The sequence below is a fragment of the Rana temporaria genome, chromosome 10 (genome assembly GCF_905171775.1).
Source record: "Rana temporaria chromosome 10, aRanTem1.1, whole genome shotgun sequence".
Taxonomy (NCBI): Eukaryota; Metazoa; Chordata; class Amphibia; order Anura; family Ranidae; genus Rana; species Rana temporaria.
Window position 1 is genome coordinate 136,982,920 of NC_053498.1, and position 22,950 is coordinate 137,005,869.

Sequence of the window (22,950 nt, forward strand, 5' to 3'; positions counted from 1 at the left end):
GAAACAGCTGTAATACTTACCTTGTTCTTTGCTCCAAAACCTGGGGTTGGACAGGCCCTCACTGTCCCTGGCCCGGATTCAGAAAGATGAGCGCATCTTTCTGCGGGCGTAACGTATCTCTGATACGTTACGCCGCCGTAAATTTGGGCGCAAGTTCCGTATGCAGAAAGAACTTGCGCCCTTAGTTACGGCGGCGTAACGTATGTGTGGCAGCGTAAGCCCGCCAAATTCAAATGGGGATGTTGTGGGCGTGATTTATTAAAATTTCACTTGACCCCGCGTATTTGACGTTTTTTGTGAACGACGCATGCGCCGTTCGTGAAAAAATCCCAGTGCGCATGCTCGAAATTACGCTGCAAAGCTCCAAATTTTGAGCATCAACCGCCACTGATCGGGAGGAACCCTATTTTTTGCTAATGTTTAATAAAGAGCGTCAGCACTGTGTCTGCTGGGGCTTCTCATGTCTCCTCTCAAGGCTTTTGATTATCTACAAAAGTGAGGCATTTACAGGTAAATAACATGTATAAATGTTCAATACACAACAAATCCCATGGGAAGAATGTTGTTGAAATGAATGGTCTGGCCACAGGGTCTCTTTATTGAAAGCCTTTATTGGATAACTTAAATGGTAAAAACATTATTATTTAGATTTCTTTTGTTTTGGATAGCGTGGGAAATGATTACAATCTCCTATTGGGTTCTTATTGCTAATAGGGGCTGTATTGGAGACATTTACCTTCACTTCCTGTCCAGCTGGCAATGTTTCACCAGATAGAAAAAAATAGGAGAAATCTGCAACAGGAGGACACCTATGGAAATAAAATCTTTCCATACTCTACTAAAAAAAGTGAGGATACATCTTCATGAAGGAGCTCCAGATAACAGAAAAAACTGACAGGGGTTCCAATACTTACACACTCCATCCAAAACCCCCCGCCAAAAAAAATGTTGGCTGGATGTAAACTTTAAGGCAGCCCATAGATGATTTTTTTTTTTTTTTTATTTCACAAAAATTACTCAATTCCTTCATTCACACATTCAAAGGGAAGATAAGGGAATTCTCCTGCTGTGCCTTTGTATTCTAACAGTGGGGATACTTCCCAGCCATCAGAATACACTGAACTGCGTTACAATCTATAGCTGGTGGCGATGATCGAGTGGAAATTTTCGATTGTACAGGAGTACAGGAGCACAGGTAATTTCTGTACAAGCACCCTACCCATACAAGAATGTAAATTCACCCGGTCCCCGGTGAACCGGCTAAATTTCAATCAATCTATGGCCGGTTTTAATTATTAAAGATGCAGGGTTTTGGGATCTATTAGGTTCCTTCATCAGGCATTACTGTAAATGTATTGTATAACGCTTGAGGAAGAAACCTTATATGTTCTGATTTTTAATAACGTACGTTAGACAATAGAGGGTATCACTTATAGTCCAAACTTTGTGCATGGCTAAGACTCTAAACTGCTCTAAAAGACAAAGGAATGATTGGTCATTAGGGGCCATGCAGCTCATTCTTCCTGTACCTTAGTCCACCTATAAATCATAATGAAGTAGATGTGGACATATGACATGTTGGTTACTTACTGGAACCTCTGCAATGTCCAGGTCCTGGTTCTTATAGTCAATGAATCCTACTGACTGAGTGCTCACGAAGACCTGAAATAGAGATTGGTTCACACTATAAGTCTACTCAAATCATGTATGTGATAACAAAGGTGTACAGGAACTGTGATGGCACCTGTGCTCGGTCCCTGACGTGTCCTTTGGTCTGGAACTTTCCTCCTCCGTATATCACCGTCTCATATAAAGTGTAGCCGTAAGACTGGCCGTTTCCATCGTTCACCGGCAAGTTCTCCATGTTTACTGGAACCTCTGACTTGAATGGCTGCAGACGAAGAACCAGGGATCAAAGCAAAACAGAAAATCAGTGGTTAGTCCAGGGCACAAGTATCCTTCCAAAAGAATTACCATCATCCAGCTATTCAAAGGTGGTCTAATCCCAGAAAAACTGGGGCTTTCAGTTTGGTCAGAGGGTCAGTTTTGTTAAGTCAAATTCATTTTTCTTTATTGGGATTGCATTAAATTGGTGACTACAAAACCAATACATAGCGCCTTCATTTGTACATGAGTGTCTTGGATCCTACCTGCCCACCCTACAGCTACCTCCTCTATGATAAACTGGCTAACAAAATTTCACCTATCCGCTTATTGTAAAACATTATTTACCTTGAATCAAATTCATAGGCCCTTGTTAGGGTTTGAAAGTTTATGTCTCTCCCCTGAGGTCCCCCGTCACACTCTATCAGCGATTTACAAACGTATATTGGCTCACAACCAAAGTACGCCTCCCACTTTCACTAAACTTTGGTCCAGGGAGCTGAGATTTGAGGTTTCCACAGGAGATTCCTTTTTACCCACAAATCTTCTATTTCAGATTATACTCAAGTGAAAAATTACAAATTAATATCTAGGTGGTATAGAGTCCCGGTTACTATTAACCGGATCTTTGCATCAACTACGGACACATGTTGGCGTTGGCGATGTCACGCGGAGAGAGGAATGTACCTCCATATATGGTGGGATTGTGACACTATCCGCCCCTTCTGGTTGCAGGTCTTCCAGATATACACAGAGGTCTATGATAAACCTCTCACCCCTCCTCCTCTATAGCTTTACTGTCTATCCTCCCGGGAAGGATTAAATCTCAAATGTCCAGCTTATTAAAAAATTTTGGAAGAATATCGCTGCCCCACCCCTATATTCCTGAGTGAACGAAATCAATAATATAGTGTTGATGGAGGAAATGTGCGCTAAGGAGATCGATAAGTGGGAGAATTTTAAAAATACATGGTTTATATGGATGCATTACTCTTCTTTGGACAAAATGAGGAATAGAGTCACTCAGTATATTTACTTCTCTCCCTTTTGTATTCTCATTAGTTTTTTCCCTTAAAGTGAACTCATTTCCTATATTCTTCTCTTTATTTTTTCAATGATTATCCCTTCTCCTTTTTGTTTGCTATATTATCCACCTGTTTTCCATTTTTGACTGCCGATTTATACTATGAATCATATGCTACACACATTTATTCCTATTATTTCCCTGAGTGAGTGAGTGAAAAACTTATACCCTACCGCGCCTATTCTGGCACTTCTCTCCTTCATGTAAAAATCATAATTATTTTGCTAGAAAATTACTCAGAACCCCCAAACATTATATATATTTTTTAGCAGATACCCTAGAAAATAAAGTGGCGGTAATTGCAACTTTTTATCTTGCACGGTATTTGCGCAATCATTTTTTAAGCGCCTTTTTTTGGGAAAAAGAAACGGTTTCATGAATTCAAAAATAACAAAACAGTAAAGTTAGCCCAATTTTTTTGTATAATGTGAAAGATGATGTTACACCTAGTAAATAGATACCCAATATGTCACGCTTTAAAATTGCGCACACTCGTGGAATGGCCCCAAACTTCGGTAGTTGAAAATATCCATAGGCGAGGCTTCAAATTTTTAACAGGTTACCAGTTTAGAGTTACAGAGGAGGTCTAGTGCTAGAATTGTTGCACGCGCTCTAACCCATGCGGCGTTATCTCACATGTGTGGTTTGAGCGGCGTTTACATATGTGGGACTTACGTGTGTGTTCGCTTCTGAGAGCAAGCTACGGCATTTTCATATTTTTTTTTTTTACTTAATTTTTTTTTTTTAACACTTTTTTTTTTTTTTTTTATCACTTTTATTCCTATTACAAGGAATGTAAACATCCCTTGTAATATGAATCTATTGTGACAGGTCCTCTTTATGGAGAGATGCGGGGTCAATAAGACCCCACATCTCTCCTCCAGGCTGGAAAGCATGAGACCGAGAAAAAAAATTCACCAATCTCATGCTGACAGCCGTGACTGCGGCTTTGTTTACATTCAGGATCCCGGGCATGACGTCATAAAGTCACGCCCGGGCCTCCGATTGTCAGAGATGACTGGTGACCATCTGGTCACCGGAAATCTCTATTGTCGTCATCCGGCGATGGCCAATTGATTCTCCGGGCCTCCAATGGCACGGTAGAGCCCGGAAAAGCACCGGATGGCGGCGGGAGGGGGGGGGGACGTCTCCTCCCCTCTCCTATAAGAATGATCAAGCAGTGGAACTGCCGCTATGGTCGTTCTTATCGTGCGCAGAATCGCCAGCTGCAAAGAATGATATCTGAACAATGCCTGCAGGAGTAGCATTCAAATTTCCCCCCGAAAGTCCAGGACGTCATATGATGGCCGGCAGTAGGGAAGTGGTTAATGGTCATTAAACATTGTTCTATGACACACATCTATATTTGTTTTAAAGGGAAATATCTTCCGCCATCTTTTTATAAGTCTATTTTTCTATTTGGCATGGAGATTTCCTTTACTTATGTTTATGTACCATTACACTCATTATTAGGAGTGACTGTTTGTCGTTTTCCAATTCTTGGTAAACTGAATAAAATATATATATTCAACCTTAAAACTATGTGCAGACTATAAAACTGCTGACCTCAGACCTACAGAGTATAAAGCAAGCAGGTAAGAAAATAACCCCCACCCCCTCACCTCTCCTGTCAGATGCAGGACCTCCCACAGCGACAGGCTGCGTTTCAGCTTTACGGTATAAGCTCCTTTTGGCAGCAGGGAAGGTGCAGGTAGAAGCGGCTCCACTGTAACATCAAACACATATGACACAGTAACTATATGGATATGTATGGATTGGATTATCTATAGGACTTATCTGTATGGATAAGTAGCACTGAAAAGTTTTGAGACAATTTTTTGAGTTTTGAGACATAGGACATCATTTTGAGACATAGGGCCCCTCAGTCTCCAATGAAGGACCAATCACTCCTAGGTCTTTCCATGAGTTGAGCAGCCATAGAGGTCCAGTGCACTGTGGGTCCTGCAGACCTCACTGGCTGATCAATATTAAGCTGGCCATTCCTGATGAATCAGCCAAAATTCCCTATGTGAGCGGTCCTATCGGGTCCCTCCCACCTGAAAAGTATTTTTTGCCGAAGAGCAGTTGTATCCAACTAGATGCAGTTGCTGTTTGGGTATTCTGACAGCCACCTGTGGCAGCTTTCACATTGCAATGGTCACAGTAGGGGATGTATCTATCCCTACTGTATAGCATGGATGGAGGAATCTGTTTTTTAAGCCTGTGGGCTGAACTGAAAAAATTCTCGCAGTGTATGGCCCAGCCTTAGGGTGGAGAGAATCAACAACACTAAGGCCTGGCACACACAGGCCGAATATCAGTCGGTTCAACAGAAACTGCCTGGCATTTTGGCCCGTGTGTACACCAGCCTGTCTGGCAGAAGCTGGCCGAACGGGCATTTTGGAAAACTAGCACTGGCCATGAGTGCTGACCGGTGTGTTCTGGTATCTTTTAAAGAAGCAGAATAGGCTTCTTTAAAGAGAAGGGTTTTGAGGGATTGTCTAAAGATGGATAGATTAGGCGACAGTTGGACAGATTGGGGTAAGGAGTTCCAAAGGATGGGAGAGGCTCTGTAGAAGTCTTAGGCCGGGTACACACGGACAAACATGTATGGTGAAAGCGGTCCGTCGGACCGTTTCCACCATACATGTCTGCCAGAGGGCTTCTGTACGATGGTTGTACACACCATCGTACAGAAGTCCGCGCGTAAACAATACGCGGGGCGTGTCCGCGGTGTCGCCGCGTCGATGACGCGGTGTCGCCGCGACAATGACGCGGCGACGTGGGCGGCCCGCCTTTAAAATGCTTCCACGCATGCGTCGAAGTCATTCGACGCATGCGAGGGACGGCGGGCGCCTGGACATGTACGGTAGGTCTGTACTGACGACCGTACATGTCCGAGCGGGCTGAATTCCAGCGGACTGTTTTAAAACAAGTCCAGGAATATTTGTCTGCTGGGAAAAGGCCCGGCGGGCAAATGTTTGCTGGAATTCGGCCCGCTCGCGCCCACACACGACCAAACATGTCTGCTGAAACTGGCCTGCGGGCCAGTTTCAGCAGACATGTTTGCTCGTGAGTATGGGGCCTTAGAGTTGAGCATGGGAGGAGGTGACAAGGGAGCTAGAGAACAGGAGGTCTAGGAGAGGACCGAAGAGAGCGGGTTGGTTGGTATTTTGAGACTAGGTTAGTGATGTAGCTGGGGGCAGAGTTGTGGATGGCTTTGTAAATGATTGTTAGTACTTTGAATTTTATTCGTTGGGCGAATGGAAGCCAGTGAAGGGATTGGCAGAGAAGGGTGGAGAACACTGAACGGTTGGTAAGGTGGATGAGTCTTGCAGCTCCATTCATTATGGACTGCAGGGGGGATAGTATATGTAAGGGTAATCCAATAAGGAGGGAGTTTTAGTAGTCGAGAGATACCCAGGGAGTGAAGCTGCTTTCTATGGGGGCAGTCGTGTGGGCTTCCTCCAAAGCTGGGCTGTCTGTATCCAGGGGTGGACTGGGACAAAAATTTGGCCCTGGACTTCATCCAGACCGGCCCACTTAATTTTTGCAAACACGCACCCAAACACAGTAAACTATACGCAATTGTCGGCGGTAAAAATAGCGGCGTTTTACCGCCGACACTATGGGCGGCTCAGTATGAAAGGGGTCTAATACATCAGTTACTATGACCAGTGGCAGTGCATTTACCCCCGTCCCCCCACCATGCTGCATATTAAAAAAATCACAGACACAAACAATGACCCCCCCCTTCTTACACATGTGTTTTTCTCGTCTAGTTTCTCGGAAGTGTGTACGGGGCCTTACACAGCAGGGAGAAGACAGAGGGAGAGGATGCGACGTGTTCAAGCAGAAGGCGGGAGCTGTTCAGCTTTCCATGTAACAGACAGGCGATTTGGTTGCTAGGACTGCCCCTAGCAATCAATCACAAGCTTTTTAACTTGAAAAGTTGGACAGCTCCACCTTCTGCTCGGACAGTCTGCTTATTGTATGGATGAAAGCGACTGTGAGGGGGGGGGAGGAGTTACACGGAAGAGAAGGACACCCAGACAGGATGTTCAACAGGTTCACTGTTGTCACCCTGCACATGCACTCCACCCACCATGCACCCCCTCCAGCAGCGATACTCTGCAGCCTGCACTGGAACCGTGCACTTGCAGTAGTGGCAACGGGTGCGCAGTGGCGTTACTAGGGTTGGTGTCACCTGGTGCGGTAAAACATGGTGTCACCCCCCCGTCTAGGCTGCCCAGCACCATGCAGGCAGCGCACAGTCACAGGGTGCACCCCAAACCAGCCCCTGTAAATGATAGTATAGGGCAGTATAGTGACAGGTTAGGGTGGTAAAGTGGCAGGTTGGGGTGGTATATGGCAGGTTAAGGTGGTATGGGGCAGGTTGGGAAAGGGCAGGTTGGGTTGGTATAGGACAGGTTGGAGTGGTATAGGACAGGTTGGGGTGGAATAGGACAGGTTGGGGTGGCATTGGGCAAGATGGGGTGGCACAGGGCAGGCTGGGGTGACACAGGGCAGGATGGGGGGTATAGGGCAGGTTGGGGTGGCACAGGGCAGGTTGGGGTGGCATAAGGCAAGTAAGGATGGCAAAAGGCAGATTGGGGTGGCACAGGGCAGGTTGGGTGGCATAGGGCAAGTAAGGGTGGCAAAAGGCAGGTTGGGGTGGTACAGGGCAAGTTAGGGTGGCATAGGGCAGGTTGGGGTGGCATGGGGCAAGATGGGGTGGCACAGGGCAGGCTGGGGTGACACAGGGCAGGCTGGGGTGACACAGGGCAGGCTGGGGTGACACAGGGCATGATGGGGTGGCACAGGGCATGCTTGGGTGATATACGGCAGGCTGGGGTGGTATACGGCAGGCTGGGGTGGTATACAGCAGGCTGGGGTGGCACAGGGCAGGCTGGGGTGGTATACAGCAGGCTGTAGTGGTATACGGCAGGCTGGGGTGGTATACAGCAGGCTGGGGTGATCTACAGCAGGCTGGGGTGGTATACAGCAGGCTGGGGTGGTATACAGCAGGCTGGAGTGGTATACAGCAGGCTGGGGTGGCACAGGGCAGGCTGGGGTGGTATACAGCAGGCTGGTGTGGCACAGGGCAGGCTGGGGTGGTATACAGCAGGCTGGGGTGGCACAGGGCAGGCTGGGGTGGTACAGAGCAGGCTGGGGTGGTACAGAGCAGGCTGGGGTGGTATACAGCAGGCTGGGGTGGCAAAGGGCAGGCTGGAGTGGTATACAGCAGGCTGGGGTGGTATACAGCAGGCTGGGGTGGTATACAGCAGGCTGGGGTGGCAAAGGGCAGGCTGGGGTGGTATACAGCAGGCTGGGGTGGTATACAGAAGGCTGGGGTGGCACAGGGCAGGCTGGGGTGGCACAGGGCAGGCTGGGGTGGTATACAGCAGGCTGGGGTGGTATACAGCAGGCTGGGGTGGCAAAGGGCAGGCTGGGGTGGTATACAGCAGGCTGGGGTGGTATACAGCAGGCTGGGGTGGTACAGAGCAGGCTGGGGTGGTACAGAGCAGGCTGGGGTGGTATACAGCAGGCTGGGGTGGCAAAGGGCAGGCTGGAGTGGTATACAGCAGGCTGGAGTGGTATACAGCAGGCTGGGGTGGTATACAGCAGGCTGGGGTGGTATACAGCAGGCTGGGGTGGCAAACGGGCAGGCTGGGGTGGTATACAGCAGGCTGGGGTGGTATACAGAAGGCTGGGGTGGCACAGGGAAGGCTGGGGTGGTATACAGCAGGCTCAGGCTGGGGTGGTATACTGCAGGCTGGGGTGGCACAGGGCAGGCTGTGGTGGTATACAGCAGGAGGGGGGCGGCTGGACACAGCTATATAATATACAGCTAGACCACCTTGCACCCCCCCTCCTTTCGTTATCAGACCAGCACAGCACAGGTTCCATGGCAACCCCCCCACCTATCACACACCTCACCCCCTCGCAAGCAAGCTGAGTGTCACACTTCACTAGTTAATTTCCCTCCCGCCTGTGATGTACTCATACCTGCTCTGGGACCGGGAGTCTGGAGAGGACAGCGTTACAGCATGCAGCCGCGCGCCTCGTGTCTGCAGTGTAAGATGTGACAGGCTCACTGGCTCAGTAAGGAGGAGGAAGAATGAGAAGCAGGCACCCCAGGGGCGGGGCTGGAAGTGTTGTTCCAGCGGGGTGACCGGGGTCAGCGATAAAAAAAAAAAAAAAATACCAGGGCTTTCCTCACCCTCGGGATAGTCGGGGTGTCACCCTCTAGCGGGTGTCACCCGGGTGCCCTAGCAACGCCTCTGCGGGTGCGGCCACCACCTTCCTCCCCAGCCAGCAGTCAGATTCTGCAGCCGCACGACCCGATACCAATGTGCGGTGCCAGTACATAGCAAACACTGCCTGTATACATTCTGACTGTCAGAGTGTATACAGGCAGTGTTTGCAAATGTACTGGACGAAGGGGCACCGCATATTGGTATCGGGGCTTGCGGCTGCAGTGAGAGTGGAGCTGTCAAATCTAAGCAATAATGTCGGGGATGGGGGTGTCCCCGCATATTGGCCCCGCCCATCCCCGACATCAGTGCTTCGTTTTGACAGCTCCACTCTCACTGTGGCCGCACACCCCCGCTTGCCCACCAATCACTAGATGTTTACAGTCAGGGCGAGACTCCAGGCTTTTTGGGGACCCAATCGGGGCTCTAGCCATCCCCTGCCGACGCCCCTGAGTGACAACTGGCCCACTGAGCCATCGGCCCACCGGGAAACTCCCGGTAGTCCCGATGGCCAGTCCAACCCTGTCTGTATCTATTCAGACACACAGTCCGGCTCGGCCCTGGCCCTGCACTATGCTCCCAGGTTTTGACTGACAGCAGCACGCCAATGGCTCCCACTGCTCTCAGCCAAGCCTGTAATAGCCGGGAGAGGAGCTGCGTACACATCGATGGACCGAGATCGGGTTCAATTAAGTATTTAGGTGGGGGGGGGCTAAATAATAAAAAAAAAAAAAATCAGCTGCTCCAGGTGTGTGCAGTACCTTGATTGGAACCAAATAGGAGTTCTAGCTCGGCCTGCCTTAGTGAAAACTTGAGAAAAATAAGAAATGGCTGCACATCCAAGGTTTCCAAAAGTACCTTTTATTGCTTATCTGTGCTTAATCATTAAGCACAGATCAGACGTGTGAAACGCATCTACGTGACTGGCACCTGGTGTCCCTGGTCTTTTTTTACCGTCTGCAATAAAAGGCACTTTTGGAAACTTTGGATGTGTAGCCATTTCTTAAAAGCAGGGGGATCTGCATTTAAAAGGTTTTTCACCTTAAAGTGGGAATAAACGCCCATCTCTGACTTTTACCTATAGATAAGCCTATAATAAGGCTTACCTATAGGTACTGCAAATATTTGATAAACATGCACTGTTTAGGGAATATTTACTGTACATTCAGCCGGTGATGTCACTGACGCATGCGCTGTAAAGGAACGGACACCCAGGCCATTCTTTTAGAGCCCTGTGCCGTAAGCGGCAGCTCCCGAGCGCATGTGTGGGAGTGACGTCATCGTGGTTCCGGACACTCAAACAGCCGGAGCCCACGAGCCCGGAAGGAAGACCGGGTAAAGATGCGCTCTCAGTGATTGATGACAGTGCAGTGCTGGAGGGCTTCATTTACAGGTAAGTTTCACATAAAGTGCTAGTATGTGATGTATACTAGCACATTATGGCTTTACCGTGCAGGTAGCAAAAAAAAAAAACACACACACAGCGGTTTACTACCACTTTAATGCAGAGAATGCATTAAGGTAAAAAAAACTTTTCCTTTACAATGGCCCGGATTCAAAGACATTTGCGCTTTATTTGCGGAGGGGCAGGGCAACGATTTTGCCCTGCGCCCCCGCAAATTTGCTCCGCTGCCCTCGATTCACGGAGCAGTAGCTCCGTAAATTGCGAGGGGCGCGCCGGCAAAATTGCCCGGCGCTAGAGCACGCAATTTAAATGATCCCGTAGGGGGCGGGAATCATTTAAATTAGGCGCGCTCCCGCGTCGAGCGTAGAGCGTATGCTCCGTCGGGAAACTTTCCCGACGTGCATTGCGGCAAATGACGTCGCAAGGACGTCATTTGCTTCAGAGTGAACGTGAATGGCGTCCAGCGCCATTCACAAATCACTTACGCAAACGACGTAACATTCAAATATCGCGACGCGGGAACGACGGGTATCCTTTAGCATTGGCTGCCCCTACTATTAGAAGGGGCAGCCTTACGCTAAACACGCCGTACGGAAACAACGTAACTTGCGTACGCAGGGCTCGCGCAACATTGTGAATCGGTGTTACTATGCAATTTGCATACTATACACTGAGCACAATGGGAGCGCCCCCTAGCGATCATCGCAAGAATGCAGCCTAAAATATGCGTGGCATAAGAGCCTTATGCCACGCAGATTTTAGGCTGCAGTCGGCGTTACGATGTTCCTGAATCAGGAGCACTCGTAACGCCGGGGCAAGTATGCAAATTGGGCTGTGTATCCTATGGTGACACAGGCGCAATTGCTTATTGAATCTGGGCCAATGCCTTTAAGGCCCCGTACACACCATAGAATCCATCCGCTGAAAAATCCCAGCAGATGGGTTTCAGCGGATAGATCCTATGGTGTGTACAGGCCAGCGGATCTGTTTCCGCGGATATTTATCCCCTGGGATGGATTCCAGCAGATCGAATATTTGCTGACATGCCAAGCAAATCCATCTGCTGGAATCCATCCCAACGGATGGATCCGCTGGTCTGTATAGACTCACCGGATCCATCCGTCCGAAGGGATCCCCCGCATGCGTCGTAATGATTCGACGCATGCGTGGAATTCCTTATATGACAGCGTCGCGCACGTCGTCGCGTCATAATCGCGGCGACGGCGTGACACGTCATCGCCAGAGGATTTCGGCGCGGATTTCAATGCGATGGTGTGTACACACCATCGCATGAAAATCCGCCGAAATCCACGAGAGGATTTATCCGCGGAAACGGTCCGCTGGACCGTATTCGCGGATAAATTCTCTCGTGTGTATGGGGCCTAAGGGTCGTTTTAGAATGCAACAGCATTATACAGTAAGTGCATGCCACAATCTCTACTCACAGAAATGAGCTCACAAGCTTCTCATAAAAAGATATAACATATAAAAGTGCCAAAATTACCATGATGTTTGCTGAATAGTTCTCGCAGTTTGAAATATTTGGATGTGTAATCCCCGGCCTCAGTCAGCGGAGCATCATAATCTAAAAAGGTACAAAAATCTCATAATTACAAACATCACACATTAGAGGATAATATAAAACTACCCCTCTAGATTGTATAGTATAGAAAAAAGATATCAGGACACAGCATACATTACACATTTACATTTTTATATTTGAATTTTTTTATGTATAAAAGGGTTTTCGTTTTATTAACGTGATTAACAGTATTAGGCATCACAATAATACATTTCTAGTAGAACTGAGTATATAAAAAGGAATGTCGGTTACAATGTCGCATGCATAGAAAGTAATTATCAAAAGTCCCAGATATGTTTATCAATTTTTTGTCTTGCTTGGATTTCTTTTATTGCTTGAATGTTTTGTATACAGCATTTGTTTTTGAATGTTTTGGTATCTACTACCGTATAAACTCGAGTATAAGCCGAGTTTTTCAGCACATTTTATTTGTGCTGAAAATGCCCCCCTCGGCTTATACTCGAGTCACCTTTTCGCGCCTGATCTCCCGGACTTTGGGGACCCGCTACCCAGGGCCGCTGTTAGAAATCACGGGGCCCTATACAGCCTACCTGGCAGGGCCCCCCCCTTAAATAAATCAAAACAACATTTTCACAATAAATATGCTAAAATCATTCTTAGTGGACACAAAGATAACAGAGAAGCTGTGTGAATTAGCCCTTTTTTAAATTGTTTTTTACATTTTTGAGCAAAAACATTTTATAATTTAAAAAAAAAGTTGAAATGTTTTAAAATTATTTTATTTTACAAATTTTACAATTTTTTTTTTACATTTTTTATTTTACAAGGGATTAAAACAATACAGGGTTACAATTTCTTATTTTTTTTAACGGGACAGGGAAGCCGGCAGTTGTGTCTGTGTCTCTCCCTTCAGCAGCTGAAAGTTGGCGGGAGGTTGAGAAACTGGTTTTCAGCTGCTGCAGAGAGCCGCGCACAGGGCATCATGTAATTGCCCTTTCTTCCCTCTGGTGTTAGGGCCCCCCTATGTGCCCGGGCCCCCTACAATGGCACTGGTGGTCCCCCCCTATCAGCGGCCCTGCCGGTACCACACATGTAGCCCCACTCTTCCTCTACAAGTGTGCAAAGTTTGTTGTCCGGGGGACCTACGGTCGGGGAGCACCGATTTTTCAAAGCCGGGCACCCCTTCCATAGACTCCCATGTTAAACAGTCATTTCTCTAGTGAATTTGCGTCGTTTTCCGCGTCGGGTATGCAAATTAGCTATTTACGATGATCCACGAACGTACGCGCGGCCGTCGCGTTTTTTTTTTTTTTTTTAAAGTGTATTTTTGTGCGTGTACTCGAGAGAGGAGCCGGACTGCAGGGGTTGGGAGTAGTCAGGCCTCCCCCAGAGGCAATCTGCCACCCTTCTCCATGCCGTCGCGTTTTCTAACGTCATCTGTAGTCGGCTTTTTCCGGCGTATAGTTAAAGCTGGTCTTTTGCGGCGTATAGATAGACTTGCCATGTTAAGTATGACCGTCGTTCCCGCGTCGAAATTTGAATTTTGATTTTTTTTGCGCAAGTCGTCCGTGAATAGGGATGGACGTAACTCACGTCTAAGTTAAAAAAATTACGTTGTTGCGACGTCATTTCGCGCAAAGCATGGCGGGAAATTTCTGAACGACGCATGCGCAGTTCATTTGGCGCGGGGACACGCTTCATTTAAATGAAACCCGCCCCCTATCCGCCGATTAGAATTCCACCGCCAGAAATACACTACGCCGCCGTAACTTACGGCGCGAACTCGCTGAGGATTTGAATATACGCCAGGTAAGGTACGGCGGCGTAGTGTATCTCTGATACGCTGCGCCGATCGAAATGTATGTGGATCTGGCCCCCGATGTCTGAGCTCATCAACAGGAGCATTACCAGTCCATAAAATAGAGAGATTGAGCTTACCATAACTGGTGACATCTGAACGATACTCATGAAAGTGAAGCGCGCCGGCCATGAATCCGAAGTTAGTGCCGCCATGAAACATATACAGGTTAATGGAGGCGCCTTTTGTTAGTACATCGGATACGGTTGAAACCATCTCTGGGGGAAAAAATAATCTGCATTCATTTACTGGAGCAGAAGATCAAACCCATCCCAAGCAAGCAAGGAAAACTACTCACGGTCAACATCAAACACATTGTGGTCTCCTCCCCAGTAGTCAAACCACCCCGTCCAGTACTCCATCACCAACACTGGCTTGTTACTCTAAAGAGGAAACGAGACCTGTCACTACTTTCCCATTACATATAGTTGTAAGAATGAATGCACAACTTATAGCAGCAATATGTCGGGAATATTTAGATCCTGTGGGAGACAGAGACCTGCCCATCAACGGGAAAGTGAGGGTCTAGCTGCATGGGTTCTGGTTAGTGCACCATCAGTATTAGACAGAAGGTGCAGAGTCCTCCAACAGAGCAGAGTATTTCAGGAGAGGAGAGTTATAGAGGAAGGAGCAGAGTCCTTCAACAGTGCAGAGTATTTCAGGAGACGAGAGTTATAGAGGAAGGAGCAGAGTCCTCCAACAGAGCAGAGTATTTCAGGAGAGGAGAGTTATAGAAGAAGGAGCAGAGTCCTCCAACAGAGCAGAGTATTTCAGGAGGGGAGAGTTATAGAGGAAGGAGTAGAGGCTTCCAGCAGAGCAGAGTATTTCAGGAGAGGAGAGTTATAGAGGAAGGAGCAGAGTCCTTCAACAGTGCAGAGTATTTCAGGAGACAAGAGTTATAGAGGAAGGAGTAGAGTCCTCCAACAGAGCAGAGTATTTCAGGAGAGGAGAGTTATAGAGGAAGGAGCAGAGGCCTCCAACAGAGCAGAGTATTTCAGGAGAGGAGAGTTATAGAAGAAGGAGCAGAGGCCTCCAACAGAGCAGAGTATTTCAGGAGAGGAGAGTTATAGAGGAAGGAGCAGAGTCCTCCAACAGAGCAGAGTATTTCAGGAGAGGAGAGTTATAGAGGAAGGAGCAGAGGCCTCCAACAGAGCAGAGTATTTCAGGAGAGGAGAGTTATAGAAGAAGGAGCAGAGTCCTCCAGCAGAGCAGAGTATTTCAGGAGAGGAGCGTTAGATACTGGAAGTAGCAGAGTCCTCCAGTAGTGTAGAAAAGTTCAGGAGAAGATAGTTAGATAAAGAAAGGAGCAGAGTGCTCCAGCAGCACAAAGTATTTCAGGAGAGGAGAGTTGGATAGAGGAAGTAGCAGAGTCCTCCAGCAGTGCAGAGTATTTTAGGAGAATATAGTTATATGGAGAAAGGAGCAGAGTTCTCCTGCAATACAGAGTATTTCAGAAGAAGATAGTTAGATAGAAGGAGCAGAGTCCTCCAGCAACAAAGAGTATTTCAGGAGAACAGAGTTAGATACTGGAAGGAGAAGAGTCCTCCAGTAGTGCAGAGTAGTTCAGGAGATGATAGATAGATGAGGAAAGGAGCAGGGTCCTCCAGCAGTGCAGAAAAGTTCAGGAGAAGAGAGTGAAGTAGAGGAAGTAACAGAGTCCTCCAGTAGTGCAGAGTATTTCAGGAGAAGAGAGTGAAGTAGAGGAAGTAACAGAGTCCTCCAGTAGTGCAGAGTATTTCAGGAGAAGAGAGTTGGGTAGAGGAAGTAGCAGAGTCCTCCAGTAGTGCAGAGTAGTTCAGGAGAAGAGAGTGAAGTAGATGAAGTAACAGAGTCCTCCAGCATAGGTCAGTTCACCCAAAAGTTATTTTTACTTAAAGCTGCATCCTGATAGGCTCAGTCAGTCCTCAGCTTCTTACAGTATATGTCTTGAATATTTAAACAGAGAGATCTCTCAGGGGAGTAAAGCTGGGACATGGGGAGTAAAGCCGGGACATGGGGAGTAAAGCCGGGACATGGGGAGTAAAGCCGGGGCATGGGGACTAAAGCCGGGACATGGGGAGTAAAGCCGGGGCATGGGGACTAAAGCTGGGACATGGGGAGTAAAGCCGGGACATGGGGAGTAAAGCCGGGGCATGGGGAGTAAAGCTGGGACATGGGGAGTAAAGCCGGGGCATGGGGACTAAAGCCGGGGCATGGGGACTAAAGCCGGGACATGGGGAGTAAAGCCGGGACATGGGGAGTAAAGCCGGGGCATGGGGACTAAAGCCGGGGCATGGGGAGTAAAGCTGGGACATGGGGAGTAAAGCCGGGACATGGGGAGTAAAGCCGGGACATGGGGAGTAAAGCCGGGGCATGGGGAGTAAAGCTGGGACATGGGGAGTAAAGCCGGGGCATGGGGACTAAAGCCGGGGCATGGGGACTAAAGCCGGGACATGGGGAGTAAAGCCGGGACATGGGGAGTAAAGCCGGGGCATGGGGACTAAAGCCGGGGCATGGGGAGTAAAGCTGGGACATGGGGAGTAAAGCCGGGAGACGGGACATGGGGACTAAAGCCGGGACATGGGGACTAAAGCTGGGACATGGGGACTAAAGCCGGCCATAGACAGTTTCAAACCTCTGCTGGTTCAGCAGGGACTGGCTGAGATTCAGATTATCTATGGGCAAGCTGATTGGGAAGGACAGACTCTTTAAGCTGGTTGTATAAATTATGAAGTCTTTCGCTTTAAGGCCGGGTTCACATATGGGGTCCGGTGCGTTCCTGTACACCGGTTCAGGTGCGATTCATGTCCGAATTTTAGCCTGAATTTACACCTGAACAGGACCCAAAAACGCACCGTACCATTTTCAATACAGACCGAGGGCCGCCCTGGACATGTGTGAACCGGCTCCATTAAAAGCCACACTTTTATTTTTTTGCTGTGGCATGTTTATTTTGTGATCGATTTTAATTAAAAGAACATTTTTGGAGTGCGGCTGTCCAAGTTTCCTTCGTATTTTTGCAAAAGCCACACTTACCTGTCATGCGAATTGGATGCAGGGAAACTGCATCCAATTCGCTTGTGTGTGAACCCGGCCTAAGTCTGTTTCTCACTGCATATTATCAGATACAACGTGAAGACTGATGGGTTTACCTGGATGAATTCCAGATATGAGAAGAGGATGGGTTCAGTCTTCTGGAAATTGATGGTCGCCAAAACTAGAGGGAAAAGTAACGTTATTTAGTAACTACACAGAGACAAGAAGAACAAACTATGCGGAGCTGTGGTGGCTCAACGCGATTGGCACTGCGCTGACAAGCCATTCACCTCTGCAGCTAGGGGTTCGGATCCCGGTCTCGGCTACATGTGAATTACGTTTGGTGGTCTCAGCCCGGCTCCCGGTGGGTGTGCTATGCGAGGTAAGCCTGCGCTTAGTACGCCCACCCCCCTCCCACAAAAACCACCACACTTAGGCCCCATACTCACGAGCAAACATGTCTGCTGAAACTGGCCCGCAGGCCAGTTTCAGCAGACATGTTTGGTCGTGTGTGGGCGCGAGCGGGCCGAATTCCAGCAAACATTTGCCCGCCGGGCCTTTTCCCAGCAGACAAATATTCCTGGACTTGTTTTAAAACAGCCCGCTGGAATTCAGCCCGCTCGGACATGTACGGTCGTCAGTACAGACCTACCGTACATGTCCAGCCGCCCGCCGTGCCTCGCATGCGTCGAATGACTTCGACGCATGCGTGGAAGCATTTTAAAGGCGGGCCGCCCACGTCGCCGCGTCATTGTCGCGGCGACACCGCGTCATCGACGCGGCGACACCGCGGACACGCCCCGCGTATTGTTTACGCGCGGACTTCTGTACGATGGTGTGTACAACCATCGTACAGAAGCCCTCTGGCAGACATGTATGGTGAAAACGGTCCGACGGACCGCTTTCACCATACATGTTTGTCCGTGTGTACCCGGCCTTACACGCACTCGAAATTGGGTTAACATGCACGCACTTTGACCACGCGGTCTCTAAAAAGAGAGGCGAAGGACTAACGGGGCTGGTTGAGCGGGGTAGATCCTCTCACTCCCTTATAGGGAGTCCCTCTGCCCCGTTGGGCTTCAAAGCGGAGCAGGTAGGGTGGGCTGTGTGGGAGGACCCCCTCACACACCCGCCATTGCCACCCGGAGCATGGAGAAAGGTGGCAGATTGCCTCTGGGGGAGGCCTGCCTACTCCCAACTCCTGCAGTCCGGCTCCTCTCTCTCGAGTACACGCACAAAATACACTTTAAAAAAGAAGAACAAACTACTATGGCACATGCATGTCTTTCCTGCTTCAGAACACAACACCGCTGTATTATTGCCACAAGATATACAACAAGCTCTCCATACATCGGTGGAATGGTCATCCTTTAGTGTTTTTTACACAACTGGCTTTAAGGCTGCATTCACACTTCAGCATTTTGAATCGCGGGCAAATTTGCCACAAATCTGCCCGCAAATTGAAAGTGCCGATGTGTGAATGACAAATCGCGTCGCTCGCATTTGAGATGCCATTCATTTGACTGACACCTAAAATCACGGTGCAACCCACATCACGGAAAGCATGTCACCCAAAAGTAGCTCCAAAAACAGCTAAAGTCACACCCTGCATCCCTTAAAGTTTAACCACCTGCCGACTAACCACAGTACATTTGCTGTGGGCGGCCGGCACGGGCAGGCTGGATCACGTACATGTACATCATCCAGCCTGTTTCAGGTTAGGGGCGTGCAGCATGCCAATGCCACAACCGCTGTGTCTGGGCCGGGGGACATCACAATAGATCAGCTCTTTATTGACAGCCACATGTGCTTAGCTTTATAGCTGTAATTGTGTTCCTATGAAAAAAGGTAATAGAAACTGAAAGACTATCGGGCTGATCAGAATGGAGAGTACTTGAGTAGGGACCACCAGTCTAGTTATGTTGAACAGATCAGAAGGAACTGTAAAGCCCTTCTGACTCCCCCCCCCCCCCCCCCATACTATAATCTGACAGGTGGGCCATCCTGTTATCATCAAGCCATGCAACACTGGCATCTTGTGGCCAAGAATGAGTATTACACTTTTAAAGTTTTATGCACTTTAACCACTTGCTTACTGGGCACATATACCCCCCTCCTGCCCAGGTGAAATTTCAGCTTTCGGCACTGCGTCGCTTTAACTAACAATTGCGCGGTCGTGCGACGTGGCTCCCAAACAAAATTGACGTCCTTTTTTCCCCACAAATAGAGCTTTCTTTTGGTGGTATTTGATAGCCTGTGCGGTTTTTATTTTTTGTGCTATAAACAAAAAAGAGCGACAATTTTGAAAAAAATACAATATTTTTTACTTTGCTATAATAAATATCCCAATTTAAAATTACATAAACAATTTTTTTTCTCAGTTTAGGCCGATACGTATTCTTCTACATATTTTTGGTAAAAAAAAAAAAAAAAATCGCAATAAGCAACTGGTTTGCGCAAAAGTTATAGCACCTACAAAATAAGGGACAGAATTATTATTTTTTATTATTTTTTTTTTACTAGAAATGGCGGCGATCTGCGATTTTTATTGGGACTGCGACGTTATGGCGGACACATCGGACACTTTTGACACATTTTTGGCGCCATTCACATTTATACTGCGATCAGTGCTATAAATATGAACTAATTACAGTATAAATGTGACTGGCATTGAAGGGGTTAACACTAGGGGGTGAGGAAGGGGTTAAATGTGTACCCTGCTTAGGGTTTCTAACTGTGGGGGAAGGGGGGTGACTGGGGGGGGTGACCGATCTATGTCCCTATGTACAAGGGACACAGATCGGTCTCCTCTCCAGAGACAGCACCGCTGTCTCTGTGTAAAACGGCAATGAGAGATGATCTCATATGTTTACATATGAGATCATCTCTCATTGGCCGCACAGATCACATCGCAAACGGCCACTCAGATCGGCCGTTCGCGGCGATCTGTGATTGGCTGTGTACAAGGGACACGGCCAGCACAGCAGTTCCCCGCTGTGCGCTCTGGAGCGCGCGCGGGGAACGCGCAAAGGGGCGGACGTCAAATTGACGTCTAGTTGGATTTTGGGATCCGCGCTGTAGCCGTCATTTGACTATAGCGCGGGTCCCAAGAGGTTAACTTAACACTTAGAAGGTATGTGAACTCTTAGGCCCCGTACACACGACCGGATCTATCCGCTGGGATTTATCCGCGGATCAGTTCCAGCAGATAGATCCGGTCGTGTGTACGGCCTAGCGGACATTTTCAGGCGGACATTTGTCCAGCCGACGGTTTTCAAGCGGATAAAAATTTCTTAGCATGCTAAGAAATCTATCCGCTTGAAACCTGTCCAGCGGACTTATCCGGTCGTCTGTACAGACTCACCGGATAAGTCCGTCCGATCCCATCCCTCGCATGCGTCGTAATGATTCGACGCATGCGTGGAAGTATTTACCTTCCAGGGTCGCGCACGTCGCTGCGTCATCGTCGCGGCGCGGCCATGTCACCGCGGATGTATTCCGCGGTGATTTTGATCTGATGGTGTGTACAAGCCATCGGATCAAAATCCGCCAGAGGATTTATCCGCTGGAAACGGTCGGACCGTTTTCAGCGGATATCCTCTTGTGTGTACAAGGCCTTAGATTACTGTAAAATTAGCCAGTCACTTTCAGTAAAATCATAGGTGTGCCCAGCATATTACATTAGGGTGTGCACCCCAAAGCTCAAACATACACTACCGGTGTTCATTCACAAAGGGAAGGGACTGGTAAATTACATATTTACCACCCCTTCCCCCACTCATCCTAATACCTCCCCTCAGCAACAGCTGGCGGAAGAGGAGGGAAGTTGGCAGCGCTGTGGGGGGAAGGAGGGGGAGCCAGGGCAGTAGGGGGAATCTGTGCTGCACAGGGTTATTAGGATGTGCTTGGGCACACCCTGTGCGCACGCCTATGAGTAATATCATTTGCTCTTTGCAAAACCGTCAGAGAGCAACACAACACTGGCATTTTATATGCTGAAGAGGACGCCTTACCTCCTTCAATACTGCCTGAGCTGATTCCATCTTTGTTGTCAGATGTCAATAACAATTCCACAATTCCGCGCCGTACAAGAGCCTGATGCAACAAGATACAGATCGGTTAAACAGGCAAGCTTCATGTTACCCTCACATATACATTATAATTTACTACCAAACAACTATGCTGTACAATTTTATATCTGGTAATCAGTGACATTGTTGTTTTAGCTGGAGAGCGGCGAAGGCACCGCTGTAAAATAAAATGTATCTTGAGAATAAAACTCAAGAGTGTAAAGCTGACCATTGACTATGCGATTTTCGGGTTTCAGGAAAGAAAAACGCTCGATTTCCCATTCAACTCAGTCAGTGTTGATGGGGGAATCCCTCCCACGGAGCAATTGTGTTTTCCTGGCGGGGGTGCGAGAATCTGTCCCTGCCGGGAGAACACAGTGATCAGGGGAGGGCTGGCAGCCCTAGGCCTGGGGGGCAAGTCCAGTCAAGTGGCCCATAGAGCATGGAAAAGTGATGGATCGAGGAAAACAGTCTAAAGATTTTTCATGATCACAAGAGTCCGCACAGTGGCCCCCGTTACACCAGAGTCCGCACAGTGGCCCCCGTTACATCAGAGTCCGCACAGTGGCCCCGGTTACATCAGAGTTCGCACAGTGGCCCCCGTTACATCAGAGTCCGCACAGTGGCCCCGGTTACATCAGAGTTCGCACAGTGGCCCCCGTTACATCAGAGTCCGCACAGTGGCCCCCGTTACATCAGAGTTCGCACAGTGGCCCCCGTTACGTCAGAGTCCGCACAGTGGCCCCGGTTACATCAGAGTTCGCACAGTGGCCCCCGTTACATCAGAGTCTGCACAGTGGCCCCCGTTACATCAGAGTCCGCACAGTGGCCCCCGTTACATCAGAGTCCGCACAGTGGCCCCCGTTACATCAGAGTCCGCACAGTGGCCCCCCTTACATCAGAGTCCGCACAGTGGCCCCCCTTACACCAGAGTCCGCATAGTGCTGTGCTGTGCATAGTGTCACCAGCCCAGGGGGAGATTTCCACCCTGCCCCCCCTGCCAGCCCTCCCCTGACAGTGATTATTGCTAGTGGCTAATAATTGCATGAGCAAATACGACGTGCTGGTTTTACCCAAGTTGTACAACATCTCGGTCGGTCACTGCTGAACCTGTCAAGTTTCAAACCATCTATGGCCGGTTCTAATCATTGCAGCAAATTGGTTCCCTCCATTAACATTAGGGATCGACCAATCATCAGTGAGGCTGATTATAGGCGGATGATATTCACTTTTTTTGAAGTATTGGGCACAAACGTACCCGATATTACCGATATTGCTTCAAGGGGTTTTACTGGGGTGATGCTTGCAGGTGCAGGCATCACCCCGGTACCATTCTTTAGAGTGGATGGTCGGCTTTATTGTAATAACAATGGATGTGGCTCAGCAGCCGCTGGGCTGTTATTACAAGCAGTGGGAAGGGAAGTTCCTGCCCTCCCGCCACTTGCCCGGGCTCTCCCATCCCACCGGGAGGCCCGAGCAACCAGCTGGCACATCCGCCTGCTGGCCGAAGACCTAAACAAAGCCGATGCTTCGTTCGGGTCTCAGATCTAGTAATCCAGAAGTGATGTCATGACATCACTTCCTGGATTACTGGTATCTTAAAGGCCCCAGTTTTAAAAGATAAAGTACTCAAAAACTCAGATTTTGACATTTTTCATACGTTCGAGTGCAGAGGAGGGGTTTGGGGTCTTATAGACCCCAGATCCCTCCATAAAAAGTACCTTTCACTGTCTACTCCTGTTACAAGGATGTTTACATTCCATGTGACAGCAATAACAGTGATAAAAAAATAAATAAAAATCTGTACACTTAAAGTCGATGTAAACCCAAAAAT

General features: G+C 48.5%; 1 protein-coding gene across 2 annotated transcripts in view; it reads right to left on the reverse strand.

Annotated features, from left to right (window-relative positions):
- The window catches only part of GLB1L2 (galactosidase beta 1 like 2), a 67,277-nt gene that overhangs the window by 12,487 nt on the left and 31,840 nt on the right, over window positions 1–22,950 (reverse strand). For both annotated transcript variants that reach the window (XM_040326362.1, XM_040326363.1), the window contains exons 7-14: window positions 21,060–21,141; window positions 17,163–17,227; window positions 14,330–14,414; window positions 14,112–14,249; window positions 12,135–12,215; window positions 4,591–4,694; window positions 1,745–1,891; window positions 1,591–1,662 (exon numbers count right to left, since the gene is read on the reverse strand). In XM_040326362.1, the coding sequence (XP_040182296.1) occupies window positions 1,591–1,662; window positions 1,745–1,891; window positions 4,591–4,694; window positions 12,135–12,215; window positions 14,112–14,249; window positions 14,330–14,414; window positions 17,163–17,227; window positions 21,060–21,141 (774 nt within the window). The remainder of the gene's footprint in view (window positions 1–1,590; window positions 1,663–1,744; window positions 1,892–4,590; window positions 4,695–12,134; window positions 12,216–14,111; window positions 14,250–14,329; window positions 14,415–17,162; window positions 17,228–21,059; window positions 21,142–22,950) is intronic.